Genomic DNA, 14,873 nt, shown 5'->3' with positions numbered 1-14,873 from the left:
ACTAAGGTCTTTGATTTCAGTCAGCCATTGGAGAACGTCAACTCTTCAGTATTGGTGCCAAAGACTATCCTTGATTTCAAGGAAAGGAACTTGAGGCGGCGTACTAGGGGGTACTTGGTGAAATGGAAGAATCTACCAATAGAGGATACGACATGGGAGAATGAGGAGATTTTGCAGCATCTGAACTTGAAGTTGCTTGAGGACAAGCAATTTCTGGGAGGGCGAACTGTAATGTCCCTATCTTTTTAGCATCTCAGTGGAGTTCTTAGCCTTTACATTCTCCAAAAGCTAAGTGGAGAAATAAGGAGAAATTGATTAAATTAATTTCTTATAAAGTCATTAAATAAATTAAAATTAAAAGGTGACTTTATATTTAATTAATTTAATCTTCTAGAAACATAATTAATTATTGTATTGCAAGGAAGAAGCTCTAAAGAGTGCATTTTCTAGAAATACAACTAATTTGGAAAGGGGGAAGCTTCTAGACAATGCAATTAAATAATATTTTATTTCCTTCTAGAAGGTTGAAGAAAAAGAATAAATAGAGGAGAGAGCTTCATTGTTAATCATCCGATTACTGTGAATTGCATTTGATATAAACTTGGGAGAAGAAACTAAGGTCTTTGATTTCAGTCAGCCATTGGAGAACGTCAAGTCTTCAGTGTTGCAACCATTCGAGGTGGTGAAATATCCATTGAATTTGGTATTCAGGAAAGCTTCAATTCAGGAGTTTTGTTTATGCTTAAATTGGAAAATACAATTATTGTTGGCTACTATGGTACGCAAGAACGATGCCACACTATAGTACTTATGCTTGACTCATCTCCATCCTTGGGCATCACTATTATCAGATTCCTCTTGCCACTACTAGTAGTTAGCATTGTAATTTTTAGGCATATGATTTGGCTGTGATAATTCAGAATCAGATTTTTGGCATTACTGTAGTCATTATTGTAAGGCCATTTGTCTTGGCAAACTCATAGCAACATTGTACATGAGAATGAATTCAATAAAGGAGATACATGTTGCATACCATTTGTTTGACGAAATGTCCATCCAATAACATATATGATCAGCATAATAGTTGTATGTCCATCGTCAAAATGTCAGTTGGCTGTAGGTATGCATTCCATATCTAGTTTCCATGTATATGCATTGAAAGTACCAAAAGAATTGCACTTGCATATTAGTTCATTGTAAGAGGCATTGTAATATCATTTGCAAATTTCTTAGCATTAAAAGGCAGCATACAAGTGTTTGACAATATTCCTTGAGCTAAAATCAGTCGGTTTGGACAAGAGATATTACAAAGAACACGCATTTAGACAGTTAGAGGAATCAACAGTTATCAGTGCAGATATACACCATTGCCAGCATAGATTTGTAATATTATCAGTGCTTTGAATTCTTCACAAATTTCAACTACCAACAATAGGGTTCATTATCTTCTTTGCATTGTTGTTTATACAGATGTTCTGTTAACCGTCAGCTATATTGACATACAAAAAAAATTCTACGATCTTACCATGCCTTGGTTGTTTTCATGCCCAGCCACATGAGTATCATTCAAGAGCCAGTGTGGGAGGCACATGAGGAAGTTAAGAAAATGTGGAAGGCACGTGACAAAAAAAATTTATAAATTGCCGAGGTGCGTAAGGAAGATTTTGTACAAACTGCCAATGCCTTGACTCCTACCACTCTCAGCAATCTCAATCATCACACATCAGGCCTGTCTTCAGCGCATCATCCAAAAAACCAAATGCAGATCGTCACTGCTCTGATACCATATGACAGCACATAAACATTCGATGACAATTTGATTGATATGCACCACCTCTATACAATAGATATTGCAGTTTGGTAACTGCACAAATATAACCAATAGAAACAATATTATAACTGATGGACAGTTACAATAATCAATGTTATTACGCCAACACTAACATGTGGAAATTGAATTTTAAGGTGGTTGAATGTTGTGATATCATGCAATCCACTTACGAGAACATGTGTCTGGCAGACAGTTTTGGAACACAAATTGGCTGCATGGTTTGTGCAACACAGCTTTCACTTGTGACTTGGACACAAAGTTTTGTACCAATTATGTAATGAAAATAAGTTATGAATACCACAGTAAATTAATGTGATATAATAGAGATAGAACTGGTGATGTATTCAGAGTTTCCAAAAAAATGTGACATCTTGATGATCCAATTTTTGGTCAATGCGGTGTTCACTCCTAGATGAAAATAATTTTACAATTTTATACTGTGAGCTAATAGTTATTGTGTAGCTCTCGAACTCTGCATTTGATGCCCAAAAGAAACACGATTCATTGCCATTTTATTAATATCAGAAAATCATTTCGTGAAAAAAAATGTAGAGAAACCTTAAGACGCCTTGCAAGAATAGAATCTGTGAGAAGTTGAGGAAAGGAAGAAAAAGGACATAGCCACGTAAAAGGCCCATTTTTACAGTCAACTCATAATTGTGTATTTAGAAGAAACAAAAAGAATGACAAGACTGTGCAAAAGAAAACTATCCAAAACAAACACACTCAAGTATATTAAGAAGATGCCTAATGACAAACTAAAACAGCAATATGCAAAGAAACCAAACCATCAAAAGTTTTTGAGAGCAATTCTCATTCTCCTACATTAAAAACCAGAAGAATATTACAGCTTTCAACATAGTCTTCATTACATTAGAAAGCAAAATTGACTAGAAGACAAACCTAAAGGACAACTTGCAAGGAGATAATATGTCAAGCACGTCTTCCACTTGTAATGGAGGGTGGCCAGTGCACCATATCGAGATGCCTTACCTATATCAACATTGAGAAATATACATTAAAATACAAACATAAAAATGTATAATGTACAGAAGTTATTCTACTCAAAATACTGTCACATCGTAGCATTTCAATTTAATGAATACCTTAGAATTTGGATATTATCATTATATTACAACTTTCAACTACTTAATTACGTTAGAAAGAAAAATGGACTAGAAAAGGAACCTCAAGAACAACTTGCAAGGAGGTAGTATACCAAGCACGTTTCCAGTTGAAATGGAGGGTGGCCAATGCACCATATCAAGATGCCTTACCTATATTAGCATTGAGAAATATACATAAAAATACCAACACAAGAATGTATAATGCAGATAAGTTATTCTACTCAAAAAACTATCATATGCTGGCAGTTCATTTTATATATACCTTAGAATTTGGATATAATCTATCAAGCAAGCAAGATAATGTGGCTATAAGTGTATGAAAGGATCACCTGTTTTAGAAACCTGGCATGTTTCATCTTAACTCGTTCATATCCAAGGACTAAGCAGCACACATGAGTTTATAATGAAATTACACAACACTGCTGAGAATCACAAAAGCATCTTTAAGCCTTGTTTTTGGCTTATCATATATGCCTAATAGGTCTGCCACAAAACATCCCATGAAAACTGACCTATAATTTATCTACAAATAGTGCATAACATCATATTTACATTTATCGTTGCTGGATAGACAGAAGCTGATGATGAAATTTAAATCCCGAGCAAAGTCAACAACCAACTCCAAATCAGTAGTCCAGCTCACAAAGGCAATAGTTGCTTTCCATAACTGCAAGCCTGCACTATCATTTGTATGAAAATATATATTAAGAGCTGGAGACAAACTCAGGAATAGTGATTTTGTGTTTCTATCACACATCTACAAGATATGTAAAATATGTATGTACTACATTATTGAAAAAAATATGTATTATAGACAGTGAATATAAAAGGTAGGGGATATTTTATTGAAAAAGATCAAGGGCAAGTCTGATAATTCATCTACCAACAAGGTAAAAAGGGTCATGACTCAATAGCAACCCTTAATAGCCAGTTATATAATTACTTAGGTTAGTAGCAGTTTCAATCGGAACAACACTATACAAAAGTTGTGTAAATGAACAGACGAAATCTCGCATATTGCTTGGAATGACCTGCAAGTGTATTATTGATTCATATCCATTAAGAAGTGTAGTACTCTTGAACTGGAATGAACAAATCAAAGACTCTTCTATATCTAGTTAAGAATCTGATAACCACAACAAATACAAAACAAAGACAAACACCTACTGAATGTCAATTTTTCCTTCACTATATGCATGAACAGGTTATTCTGGATGTTTAGACTAGAAAGAAAAGAGAAAGAAAAGGGAAAAACCTCAGCATCTCACCAAGAAAAATTGGCTTGTCTACACAAGGACAGACATTCTGATTGTTCTATTTAACACAAGCTTTCTAAGATTAATGTTGGACTCTGCTTGATTCATAAAAATGATAGTATGTAAACCATAAATGTAGTTTGACTGAGGAGAGAGATTTCAAGGCAAAACTCTCTCTGAATCACATAAATTGTGATGTTCAATTATATTAGAGAAACAGTATAGATTTGTTTAATGGAAAACTGCCTTGCAAAATTGAATCGATTCAATTTTTTGATTATCCTCTTATAGTGCTCAATAAACCATTCACTATATCTTAAACCATTTTCAAATTATTATTTTCATCTCAACCCAACCTCTTTCTATAAATCAGCTATCAAGGATAGGACACATGTTTGCCATTGATTTTCTTTTAGCTATTGGAGGCACACGCCTGAAAAAGATTCCTTCCAATTATGATCTTCTATTTACTTTTATTACTTGTTTTTCCTTTTTTCCTTTGCTTCTTCAAACTTGTATTCTATATAAGTAATTTGGGTCCATAAATATTATCATTTAAATACTTTTCTATTTTTCCCTTTCACCATACAAGTGCTCTAAACAAGAAGATAAACCATGACACTATGCATTTCGAATACAACCTTCGAGGGAACATCTTAACTAATAACATAGAAAGATTGTGTTAAGCGAAAGATACGTCTCTGACTATATGGTACAAATTTGAGATTAAATTGGCTGAAAAAATATTTGTACTTGGGAGGAGACTTTCATGGAGGGCAGATATTGAGACAAAAAATGGAAATTGTGAAACCGGGTCTACAAAATTATTGCAGGTAAGCTGTAGCAATTATTAATGAGTAATAATGAGGCACAGGAAGATAACACACTGGGGGCAAAATTATTTTGGAATAAAATTATTCATAATCAAAGAGTCCATGAGCTCTGTGAAGCTTCATTATATATATCAGGAGTTTATACAAAACCCAAACTTTCTATTAAATAATTATAGCAATCTAATCCTCAAAGGTAAAATAAATGGAATTCTAATTTAGGAGATCATAAAATGAATGCATTAATTTGACAAATGAATAGTTTTATTAACACATCTGCCCAGCATCTAGTCAAGCTGTAACTATATTCCATCACTGGAAGAGCAGTGGAAATCTGGAAATTATATCAGGAAAATTTATACATTAAAATATGAAAAAACAATGATCAATAGTCAGTGTCTCCCAGTTACGGGAAGAGGCCAGACTCTTTGTATTGGTTCTTTTTAGAAGCTCAGAATATAATTCTGTGTTATTCTAGCTTCTGATATTATGTAGAAAAGCTACCTCAGAAGCATGTCAGTACATGTAACACGAAATCAAAACCAGGCATGTATCCATTTCGTAATCATTGTAAGTATTTATTCTCAAGCATTCTCGGTGTCTCTTCACCCTCCAAATCTTGTCCCTTAGATAGAGCAAGAAGGTTTTCTGTTGATCAACAAAACCTCAATGTGGCAGTTTCTTGAAGTACAGAATCACAAAAAATATTGTTGACCTTTCTGCAAGTTACAGCAAGACTCAATGGCATGGAAAAGCATGTGTAACAGGTATTGATGAAAACTGATTCTAGGATCTTTGTCGTGTCTTGCAATGAAACCTGCCAACATCACCTTCAAACCCTTAAAGTTGGAAACTTTGGTATCAAGCTCAAGTAAATTGATATTCTATCACTCTGAATGATCATTCAAGATACTGCAACATCACAATATTTCATTGCCAAAAGGCTAGGATAGCATACCGAAGAAATGGTATTGCTTTGATAATTTCAATTTGAGCTTTCTGTGATGCCTGTCCCAGCAGCACTTTTATAAGACTAGGCAGAGGACCACATCTGCTAGCTCTTTCCACGGCTCATCAATACTGATAATAACTGATTAGTTATTATTCAAATCAGAATCCATTTTCCTTGACTGTCATTAACTTGTAATCACTTTGTGTTATTGTTTCCTTTGAATTACTAGCTGTATACCTGGGCAAGAAGTTTGGTCAGCAATTATAACTCAATAAACAAACATCCCAATTGTTAACCAGAATACCAGACTCTTCAAAACAATTTATCATTATAATAAAATGCAATTTGAAATTAACACTACCTCGTTTATCAAGTTGCTTAATTATCTCTTCGAGCTCATTAAACTTTTCCATGTTCCGAACTTTTAGAAAACCAGAACGTAAAATCCTATAGGTTTGATAGTGTGGCACAATTCCCTTCTCTAGCATTTTTGCAAAATGCTCAAAAGCTTCTATAAGTAGACCATTATAACAGAGACCATCTATTAGCACACTGTAACTCTGACATCCACAATTATAACCCTTCTCTTGCATATCATTCCAAATATGAAATGCCATGTCCACATTCCCAGAGGACAAAAACAAGTTAAGCAAGCTGTCATGAACCTTAAGGCTCGGGAAAAAAACCGTTCCAGAAACCCTTTTATACAGCTCAAAGGCTTCTTTAGACTTTCTTTTTCTACAAAGCTCTTCAAAAACACAGCTGTATATCTTTGCATATGGAGTGAAGCCCTGTCTAACCATTCTCTGCAAGAACTCACATGCTTCATCTACTTCACCTAGCATACAGAAGCAAGTGATCAAGAAATTGTATGCTGCAAAATCAAGAGCCGGGGTTAGTGCATTCGATGTAGAAATATTCCCAGAAATTTTATTTTCATCTTTTGATTCTTTGAAATTACTAAGAATGCTACTTTTCATCTGATTAAATAATATTTTTGCCATATCCTTCCTGCCTTTCGCACAAAGTGACTCTATAAGGGATGTGTATGCCCCAAACGTTGACTGAACACCTTCCTGATTCATTTGTTCCAGTATTCTCAATGCATCTGCTGGCCTGTTTACCTCACACCATCCATGGATTAGAATGCTAAATGTTTTCTCATTGGGTGAAAACTTATTTTTCAATCTCTCAAACATCAATTGACAATCCTCAACATGCTTTTCATAGCAGAGAATTCGAACTAGGGTGTTGAATGCTGCCGTACCACTTCCTTGGTCAAAGTGTTTGATCCTCTCAAAAGCATCTACTAAATCTTTCAACCTTCCAGCTTTCATATGGCTCTGAATGATGAGTTCCAAAGTTTTGAGTCTGATCCAAAAGGCCTCAATTTTTATGTCTTCAAACAACTCCCACATGACCTGATATTGATGTGCATTGCCCAAAATATGAATCATCAAATCCAAGCTTTCTAGTGAGTGTCTATACCCAGGCTGCTGTCTAATCCATTGAAAAACCCTATGAGCTGACTCCCAATCATTGGCAACAGATCTTAGAATTTGTACAACTAAAGCTGCTGTGAAAGCATTGTCTTTTCTTTGAGCAATTGCCTCCAAGATTGGAACAGGAATGTCACTCTCCTTAAATACTGTGTGCAGGCTGTCTATTTGAGCACGGAAATCTTGAGACAAGTCCTTTATATTTAGTCTGTCATATTTAACATCCACTAGAGATTCCCGACAGCGATGAGAATTATCATTTTTTTTACTTGAAGAAACAGAGCAATTGACCCTATCCTTTGTGTCTGGTCTCACATGAGCCTCTCTATCTCCAAGTCTGTTTGCTGAAAGACCTGAAAATACCCTTGTGGAAGATTGAATAGATGAATCCCACAAAACAACTGATGAGGGAAGAACAGAAAAAACAGGTGCCTAGAGCAGGAAACAATCACAGGAAAATAGCAACTGTCAGTCCAATGCATAACTCTAGAAAAAACAAGGAACAATTTCAAGGGACTTCAAGCAATAGAGAAGCCTACTTGAAGACATCTAATTAAAAAGACAAACAAGAGCAATCGTAAAACAGTGCAGTCAGGAACATAAATATTTCCTTACCAGCCATAGACATTCGACCATGGTCCTCTGAAGGAGCCTATTCCTGACGTTCATCTGTCCATGGCCATGTCAATGGCCTGCACTGCTACGTACAGATCATATTAACATGGTTACCAATTACATTGCATCTTAAAGGAGACAAAGAAAAACAAGATCACCAAACTGCACCGATAAATTCAGCAGGCTATGGGCTAGCGGCAAGACGGGGCTATGGCCATTATAAAGCCACGCGTTCAAACCCTAGTGACCATACTCCCAATGTTAAATACAAATATTCCCCATGTACAATGCTCGATCAGTGTTGCTGGTTAATTTTCGTGGGATATGAAAGATGTCCTGAAGATCATGATATAATACATTATTTAGTTGACAGCAATAAAATATGTGTGTAAAAAGTTTAAGAAAATAACACTAAGAGACTCGAGAATGATTAAAATTTGCGTTTGCCATCTTCTCTAATCATAGAGATGTAATTATTCAAGAGCAGAATGAGTCTTGCACAGTTTGAGACATATCATTTGATATACCTTTTCGCAGCATTTTGTAAGATGAATATATTATTATTATGATATGTAAACCATCCTAAAGGAAATGAAAACTATATGAAATCTTTACCCTGTATCCTGAACCCTAAATCTTCATTTTCCTTGTAACAGGACGAATTGGCCAGTAAATAATCTGATAAAAAAAAAAAAAAGTCATCCGATACCCTCTTGCTTCTTAATAAAATCAAGAAAAAAAACATGGACTGGATAGATTTATATGTTATTGTTTCCGCCCTTGGAAATCATTAAAACGTGATCCCTTCAACAACCTCCCTTTTTAAATAAAAATCTAGATTAAAAAAAAAAAAGATATACGTGCCCCTGTGCATTATTCTTTGGCCTTCTGAAGATCGTTACAGCAGTGAACCACACTTGTAACCCGTCATTGAAAGTGACACACAAGTTTTCAGCCCTAATAAGAGATAATAACCTACAAAGTTTTTGCCACTACTGAAGTTCATTAGAAATGGGATTTAATTTATAAGGAACCGTTTGCACACCTGGTAACAGAGCCTATGATGCGACACGGTTTGATTCCGAGATTAAATTGCCAAAATGCGAGTTTTCATTCTCCCAAGGAGAAATAGCTGCTGTTCACATATTTATCGCGATTGTTAGAGATGGACTTTTCTTTAAAGCTGGTTCTGCTATCGCCAATGGTGGCGATTGTAAAAACATTATTTTTCGATCTATACGTCTTTCTCCTTCTCTCCCCTATTTCGCTATAATAGAACGAGAATGTATTGGCTTGGTTGCATTGTGAAATCAAAACTATTATTTTCCTTCTTTCCAATTGAAAAAAAAAATTATTTTTTTTTAAGAATAACTGAAAAATAAATGGACAAAAAAAAGAGCAACTAGGGTTTGTGTAATTGTACAGTTTTCCTCCTAAGTTTCTTTGGTTGTGGCATATTGCATCTAGTGCAAGAGTCTTCTTGAGTTTTATATGGCATCAACCAACTTTGGTACTATAGTTGATGTTGGTGTTCAAAGCCTCACCAAGGGCTTTTTTTTTTGTTTCATTTTGGTAACCCTAGTCAGGTTGACCAAGTTTTCTCTCATGGTCCTTGGTCGGTTAGGTCTACTCTCTTAGTTTTTCAAAGGTGGTCTTGAGATTTTATACTGTTCGATGATAATAAACTTTGGGTCCCTATGTGGGTTGCATTCCCTTGTCTCCATGTTCCATGTTGGTCTTTCATGCATCATATTCCACAAACCCTAGGCAAAGTGGTTTGCATGGAGCATCCTAAGTTCAAGAACGCTCATCTTCAAAGGAGGGTATGCATTGAGGTTAACCTTTCATGGGATGAATTTTTGTTTCTAGGTTTGATTGTGTAGCATTTTTTTACCATCAACATTTTGAATCATACTACATGATCAATCATTGGGATGCAAGAGAACCAAGGAAACCAAAAAGGTAGATTGCAGACCAAGCAAGGTATGTTTAAAAGAAGGAAAAGAGAGAAGGAGAGAAATAATACACCAAACAAAGTTGACAAGACCAAAAGAGTGAATAAGAACCTCAACAAAAAGAGGGAAAAAACTAAGCACTGCCAACTAAAGAGGGGATAAAACAAATAAATATGTATATAACAATCAGTTTGGTAACACCACCTTCACCCAAAAGGTGCTTTATTTGAATTTGTCCAACACCTATTATTGGTGCCAGTCTATTGAGCACAAAATCAAAGATTATTCATTGATTGAGCACAACAAACAACCTCCCAAGGAGGTCCAATCGGTTGCAACTCTGAAAAAGGATGAATTGACGATGGTTACTTATAAGGGCAAAGCCTCAATGGCTCCCAAGAAAACTCTTCTTATTGCAACCCACTCTATTGGTTTCAAGTGTGGTTCCCACTTTCAAACTTGCTCCTCTGTTATTGTTATTGATTTCAAACCTTGCTTCTCAGGAGAATACAAAAGCTTTTGCGAGTGCTCTCTGACTCACTTGGGTTCGTACTCTATAGGCTACTTCTATGATGCAACTCAATCTCTTCATCGATCTTGTAGTCCAGTTGGACGGTCAAAGGATATAGGTAGTGAGGAGAAACAAAGGTTAATCTCTTCTAGAGATTCTTCTCCTCCTTTCAAATCCATCGTGGCCTTCTAGAGGGACCTAGTTCGTGATACCAATCAGCAATTGGGTCACCTTGATTTTCTTGTTTTCAAGAAGTTCAAAAATCTAGGTTTCTTCTTAACTCATCTTTCCATGTTATTTGGTCAGATAGTGTCATGTTTTCTTCTCAACATGATGTTGGTCAAGGTGGTGTAATTATTCTCTCTCATTAGTTAATTTCTTATGTCATTTCACATGGTTCTAACCCATGTAGAGAATAGTTTGGATCTTATCATCTTTTCATAATCATTCTTTTGGCATCAGTAATGTCTATGCTCCTAATGATGATGTGGAAAGATCTCACCTTTGGCATTGCATGGTGGATCAACTGCCACTAGAAACCTAAGTCATGTGTGGGGATTTTAATATGGTTGAATTAGCCTCTAACAAAGATGGGATCTCGCTCTTTCACTAGACAGTTGGGGAAAGGGAGGCATGGTACTACATCCATAATAAATTGGGCCTTTTTTATCCCAATGCTAACTGTCATTGTCCTAGTGGGGTTTGGCATACCTGGTCCAATTTTCGAGTTGGTTCTTATAGGATTGTAAAGCAACTCAATCATTTTATGCTTTTTGCTCAATATTTTTTCTCCTTTTCTGAAGATACAAAAATACTTGTCATTCCCCTCACTAATGTGACCTTGTCAGACTACTATCTTGTCTTCTTCTTCGTTATTTCGCAAACTATGCAGTCATGCCCTTCACATTTTTTTATGAGCATGTCACTCCTTTGATATGACCCCACTACAACTCATATTATGCATGTTTGGAATTTAGAACCTCAGTCCTAGACTCCTATTGGGTGGATTCAATGGTGGAATGATGTCATCACATGTATGGTGAGGTTTCTTCAGATTTACGGCAGGCAACTTGCCATGTACCATTGTAGATCCTATGAGGACACTACCAAAGAGCTCTGTAGTGCTTATGAGGCCTTGGCCATGAATTCGTTTGACACTAATCTACAACTTTGGCTTGGCAATATTCATCATCAGAAGAAAATTATTGACAATTATGTTACACGGGGAGCTCAGATCAAGGCTCGCCTACACTGGCTTAAGTTGGTAGACTAGACTTCCAAAGAGTTCTTTCAAGCTCTCTGGGCCCATCATATCACCATGGGAATCAAGAGAATTTATGAAGGTCAACAAACTCTTTGTGAGCTTCCTAACATTCTCTAGGCATTTCTTCACCATTATGTCAAAGTTTTCATTGCTCAAGGTCATTCAAATACCAGAGATCAAGCCTTGCAATCATGCATTTTTATGGCGCTTAATAGACTCTAGGCTGAGCAACAAACCTTTTGTGAGTGAATGCTCACCATCAGTAACCTCAAGAAAGTTGTCTTTTCCATGGCATATGACAAGGCCCTTGGGTGTGTTGGGTTTCCTTGTGAATTTTATAAAACTTTTTGGGAATCCATTGGCCCTAACCTACATAAAATTTATCTTGAAGCTTTCCATTCTAAATCTTTGGGAAATCTTATCAATAAAGGAAATGTTAAATTCATACCTAAGGTTAAGGATCTTGAAGATATATGCAACTGGAGACCTATTAGGCTTTTGAATGTCTCCTATAAGATCATTGCTAAGGTATTGGCCCTCAAAATCTATCATCTCTTGCCATTGATCGTGCACCTTGAGTAGGCTAGTTTCATCAAATCTAGGTACATCATGGATAATATCATTGTTGTTTGGGAAGGTATGGAGTAGGCTCACCAATCTAAGCAACAAGCTCTCTTCCTCAAATTTGACTTTGGAAAAGCTCATGATCAGGTTGAATGGTCTTCCTTTCGTTCTATTCTTAAAGCTCTTGGGTTTGGTTATGTTTACATTCAATCAGTGCAGATGCTCTTCGGTAATGCTTCTACTTGCACCACCATCAATAGTAGGCAATATTCTTCTTTTGGATTATTTAGATCCATCCACCAGGGTTGTCCTCTTGCCCCAATGTTCTATGTGCTTGCTCTGAAGGGTTTTGATAAATTTGCTTGCCAGTGCCATTTCCTCTAGACTGGTTCGTGGCATTTTCCTGCCAAATTCCTCTTCCCAGCTGGTCAATGGGCACTTTGTTGATGATTCCTTCCTCACTCTCATTAAGGATGAGGAAAATATTGCCAATGCCTTTGAGTGTCTAGACACATTTTACCTAGCCTCGGGCTCAACCATTCAATGGCATAAGACTCTTTGCTATAAGCAATCCTTTCTTTCAGCTCCTCTATGACTCAACCAATACGAGTGGAAGAAGATTCAACATGAGGCCTCCCTTGTTGAGCTTTGGAATATAGTGATTGCCAAATTTGAGAAAAAGTGTTAATTCTAGATTACTAAGCCTCTTTTCTAGTTGGTAAATTCCAAATTTGCTTAAAAGTTCTAGAAGCCACTTCTTCATATTGGGATCCCTCTAAATCTTCTTACCTGAAGTTGGATCATCTCCTAAGGGATTTTATTTGGGTGAAAGACTCTGAACATCATGGTTTTCATAGAGTGACCTAGGAGTATTGTTGTCTCCTCAAAGAGTCCGGAGGCCTTGGCCTCTTGTCCACCCAAAAGAGAGGTATTTCCTTATGTGTCAAATGGTTCATGTGTGTTTTCATTGGAAATGAATCTTAGAAGATTCTCCTCAAGCATTTTATTTCTTTAGGGTATCTAGTCAATAGACCGAATTGGAAGGGGATTGGTTTTCAAATCCTTCTCATAACTCTTGAACCTATACAAATCAAGGGCACTTTTGTGGTGAAAAGTATTTGGAAAGCATAAGAAGCCCTCAAACCTTGGCTTCATTGGGTTGGAGATGGCTTCAAAGATGGCCTTTCTATGAATCAACAAAAAATTTAGTAGGCCCCCTTGTTTACTGTTGAACGAATCTCATTGACTAAGGTTCAAGGGAATAGTGCTCTACATTTTTCAAATGTGGCATTTAGACCCATAAAGACCTTTTTTCAAGGGCCATCATGCGTCTTTTCTCGTGGGAGGACTGTTGAAAATAATTGATCAATAGTATATTGTCTTTGATGTTACACAAAATGTCATATCTTTTATGAATTAGTGTCTACCAAGATTACTTAGGCAATGAAGATAGTCTCTAATGCTTGCTAAGCATTCTAGAGTAAACCAAGTTCAAAAGACAGTGTCTACTGAGTTCACTCAAGCATCAAAGAGGAGTTCGTAGAAGTTCAATGTTAACCGAGCTCAATTGGTTAGCAAAGGAAAGTTGGCATGGAACCAATGTTAACCGACCTCACTTGGTTACCAAAGGAAGTTTACAAAGTTGCAGTGTTAATTGAGTTCACTTGGTTAACACAGGAAAATCATTTCAAAGTTAGTGTCCACTGAGCTAGGTTGGTTGATGAAGGATTTTCCTAATTCAACATATTTAGTTTAATGAATTTATTTGTTAAGTCTAACCGACTTAAGGGATGAACATTGAATATTTGTAAGTGTGTTCAAGCTAACTCAACAAAGGAAAATATATAAGTGTAAGGTCAAGTTGTGGGATTGAATATGAGAAGCAAGGGATTGAAAAGATAAATCAAGGAAGCGAATTGGAAGGATAACAGAGTATCCTAAGTTGATCGAGCTACAAAATTTTATCTGATCAAGGAGGACCAAGTATTCAAGCCAGAATAGATATCTGAAATCAGCAATATAATTGCATCAACAATCAAGTCATATCATTGTCACTCTCTAATAATTGTAGCAATGTGTCAAATCTCTTAACAGAGTTAGCTTAACAATTGTTTGCCAAATCCTCTAACAAGGTGGCATTTCTAGATTGAAGTGTCTAAAAACCTCTAACAAGGCCACTCCTAACTGGGTGATTAAATCTTTTATTAGGGTCACACCTAGCAATGTGTTTTATAACCTTAACAGGGTTGGCTCCTCAGGGCTCACTTCAGAAGAGTGAAAAACAATAACTAGTTGTAATTGGTGGTTTATCCCAAATTGGGTTTTCACGTTAAATCTTGGTGTCACTTGCGTTCATGCTATTTATTTTATGTATATGTGACTAAGTTTTAGATTACGGTAAAAGCAGGTTTTGAAGGGGCCCCGAAACCCTTTAACAAAAACAAGAAAGATAGGCAAATAAGTCCACTA

The 14,873-nt window shown here is 36.2% G+C and overlaps 1 protein-coding gene and 1 long non-coding RNA gene across 6 annotated transcripts; both read right to left on the bottom strand.

Moving 5' to 3' along the window:
* Positions 1-1,360: 1,360 nt before the first annotated feature.
* LOC149564002 (uncharacterized) lies at positions 1,361-5,684 on the bottom strand. The gene is made up of 6 exons (XR_016364143.1): positions 5,549-5,684; positions 3,511-3,633; positions 3,288-3,380; positions 3,051-3,108; positions 2,735-2,824; positions 1,361-1,864 (listed from the first exon to the last, which is right to left on the bottom strand). It is a non-coding gene; the product is annotated as an uncharacterized LOC149564002 (long non-coding RNA).
* Positions 5,291-9,397, bottom strand: LOC149564001 (pentatricopeptide repeat-containing protein At5g15010, mitochondrial-like). Of its 5 annotated transcripts, XR_016364142.1 has the most exons (6): positions 9,156-9,397; positions 8,726-8,788; positions 8,111-8,446; positions 6,358-7,927; positions 6,003-6,233; positions 5,291-5,861 (listed from the first exon to the last, which is right to left on the bottom strand). XR_016364142.1 is itself a non-coding variant. In XM_089827090.1 (5 exons), exons 3-5 carry the CDS (start codon positions 8,162-8,164, stop codon positions 6,202-6,204), a joined length of 1,656 nt encoding a protein of 551 aa, XP_089683216.1. In that variant the 5' UTR covers positions 8,165-8,446; positions 8,726-8,788; positions 9,156-9,397; the 3' UTR covers positions 5,291-6,201. The 5 variants fall into 5 exon arrangements, 3 of the variants coding, with proteins under 3 accessions (XP_089683216.1, XP_089683213.1, XP_089683214.1); XR_016364141.1 differs by lacking the exon at positions 8,726-8,788; XM_089827090.1 differs by having other exon boundaries at positions 5,291-6,233.
* Between the last annotated feature and the right edge of the window lie 5,476 nt (positions 9,398-14,873).

Source organism: Cupressus sempervirens, chromosome 4, assembly GCF_028749045.1.
Source record: "Cupressus sempervirens isolate cs-2001-9-10 chromosome 4, ASM2874904v1, whole genome shotgun sequence".
In the NCBI taxonomy this organism is placed as follows: Eukaryota; Viridiplantae; Streptophyta; class Pinopsida; order Cupressales; family Cupressaceae; genus Cupressus; species Cupressus sempervirens.
This window is presented reverse-complemented; position numbering and strand designations above follow the sequence as displayed.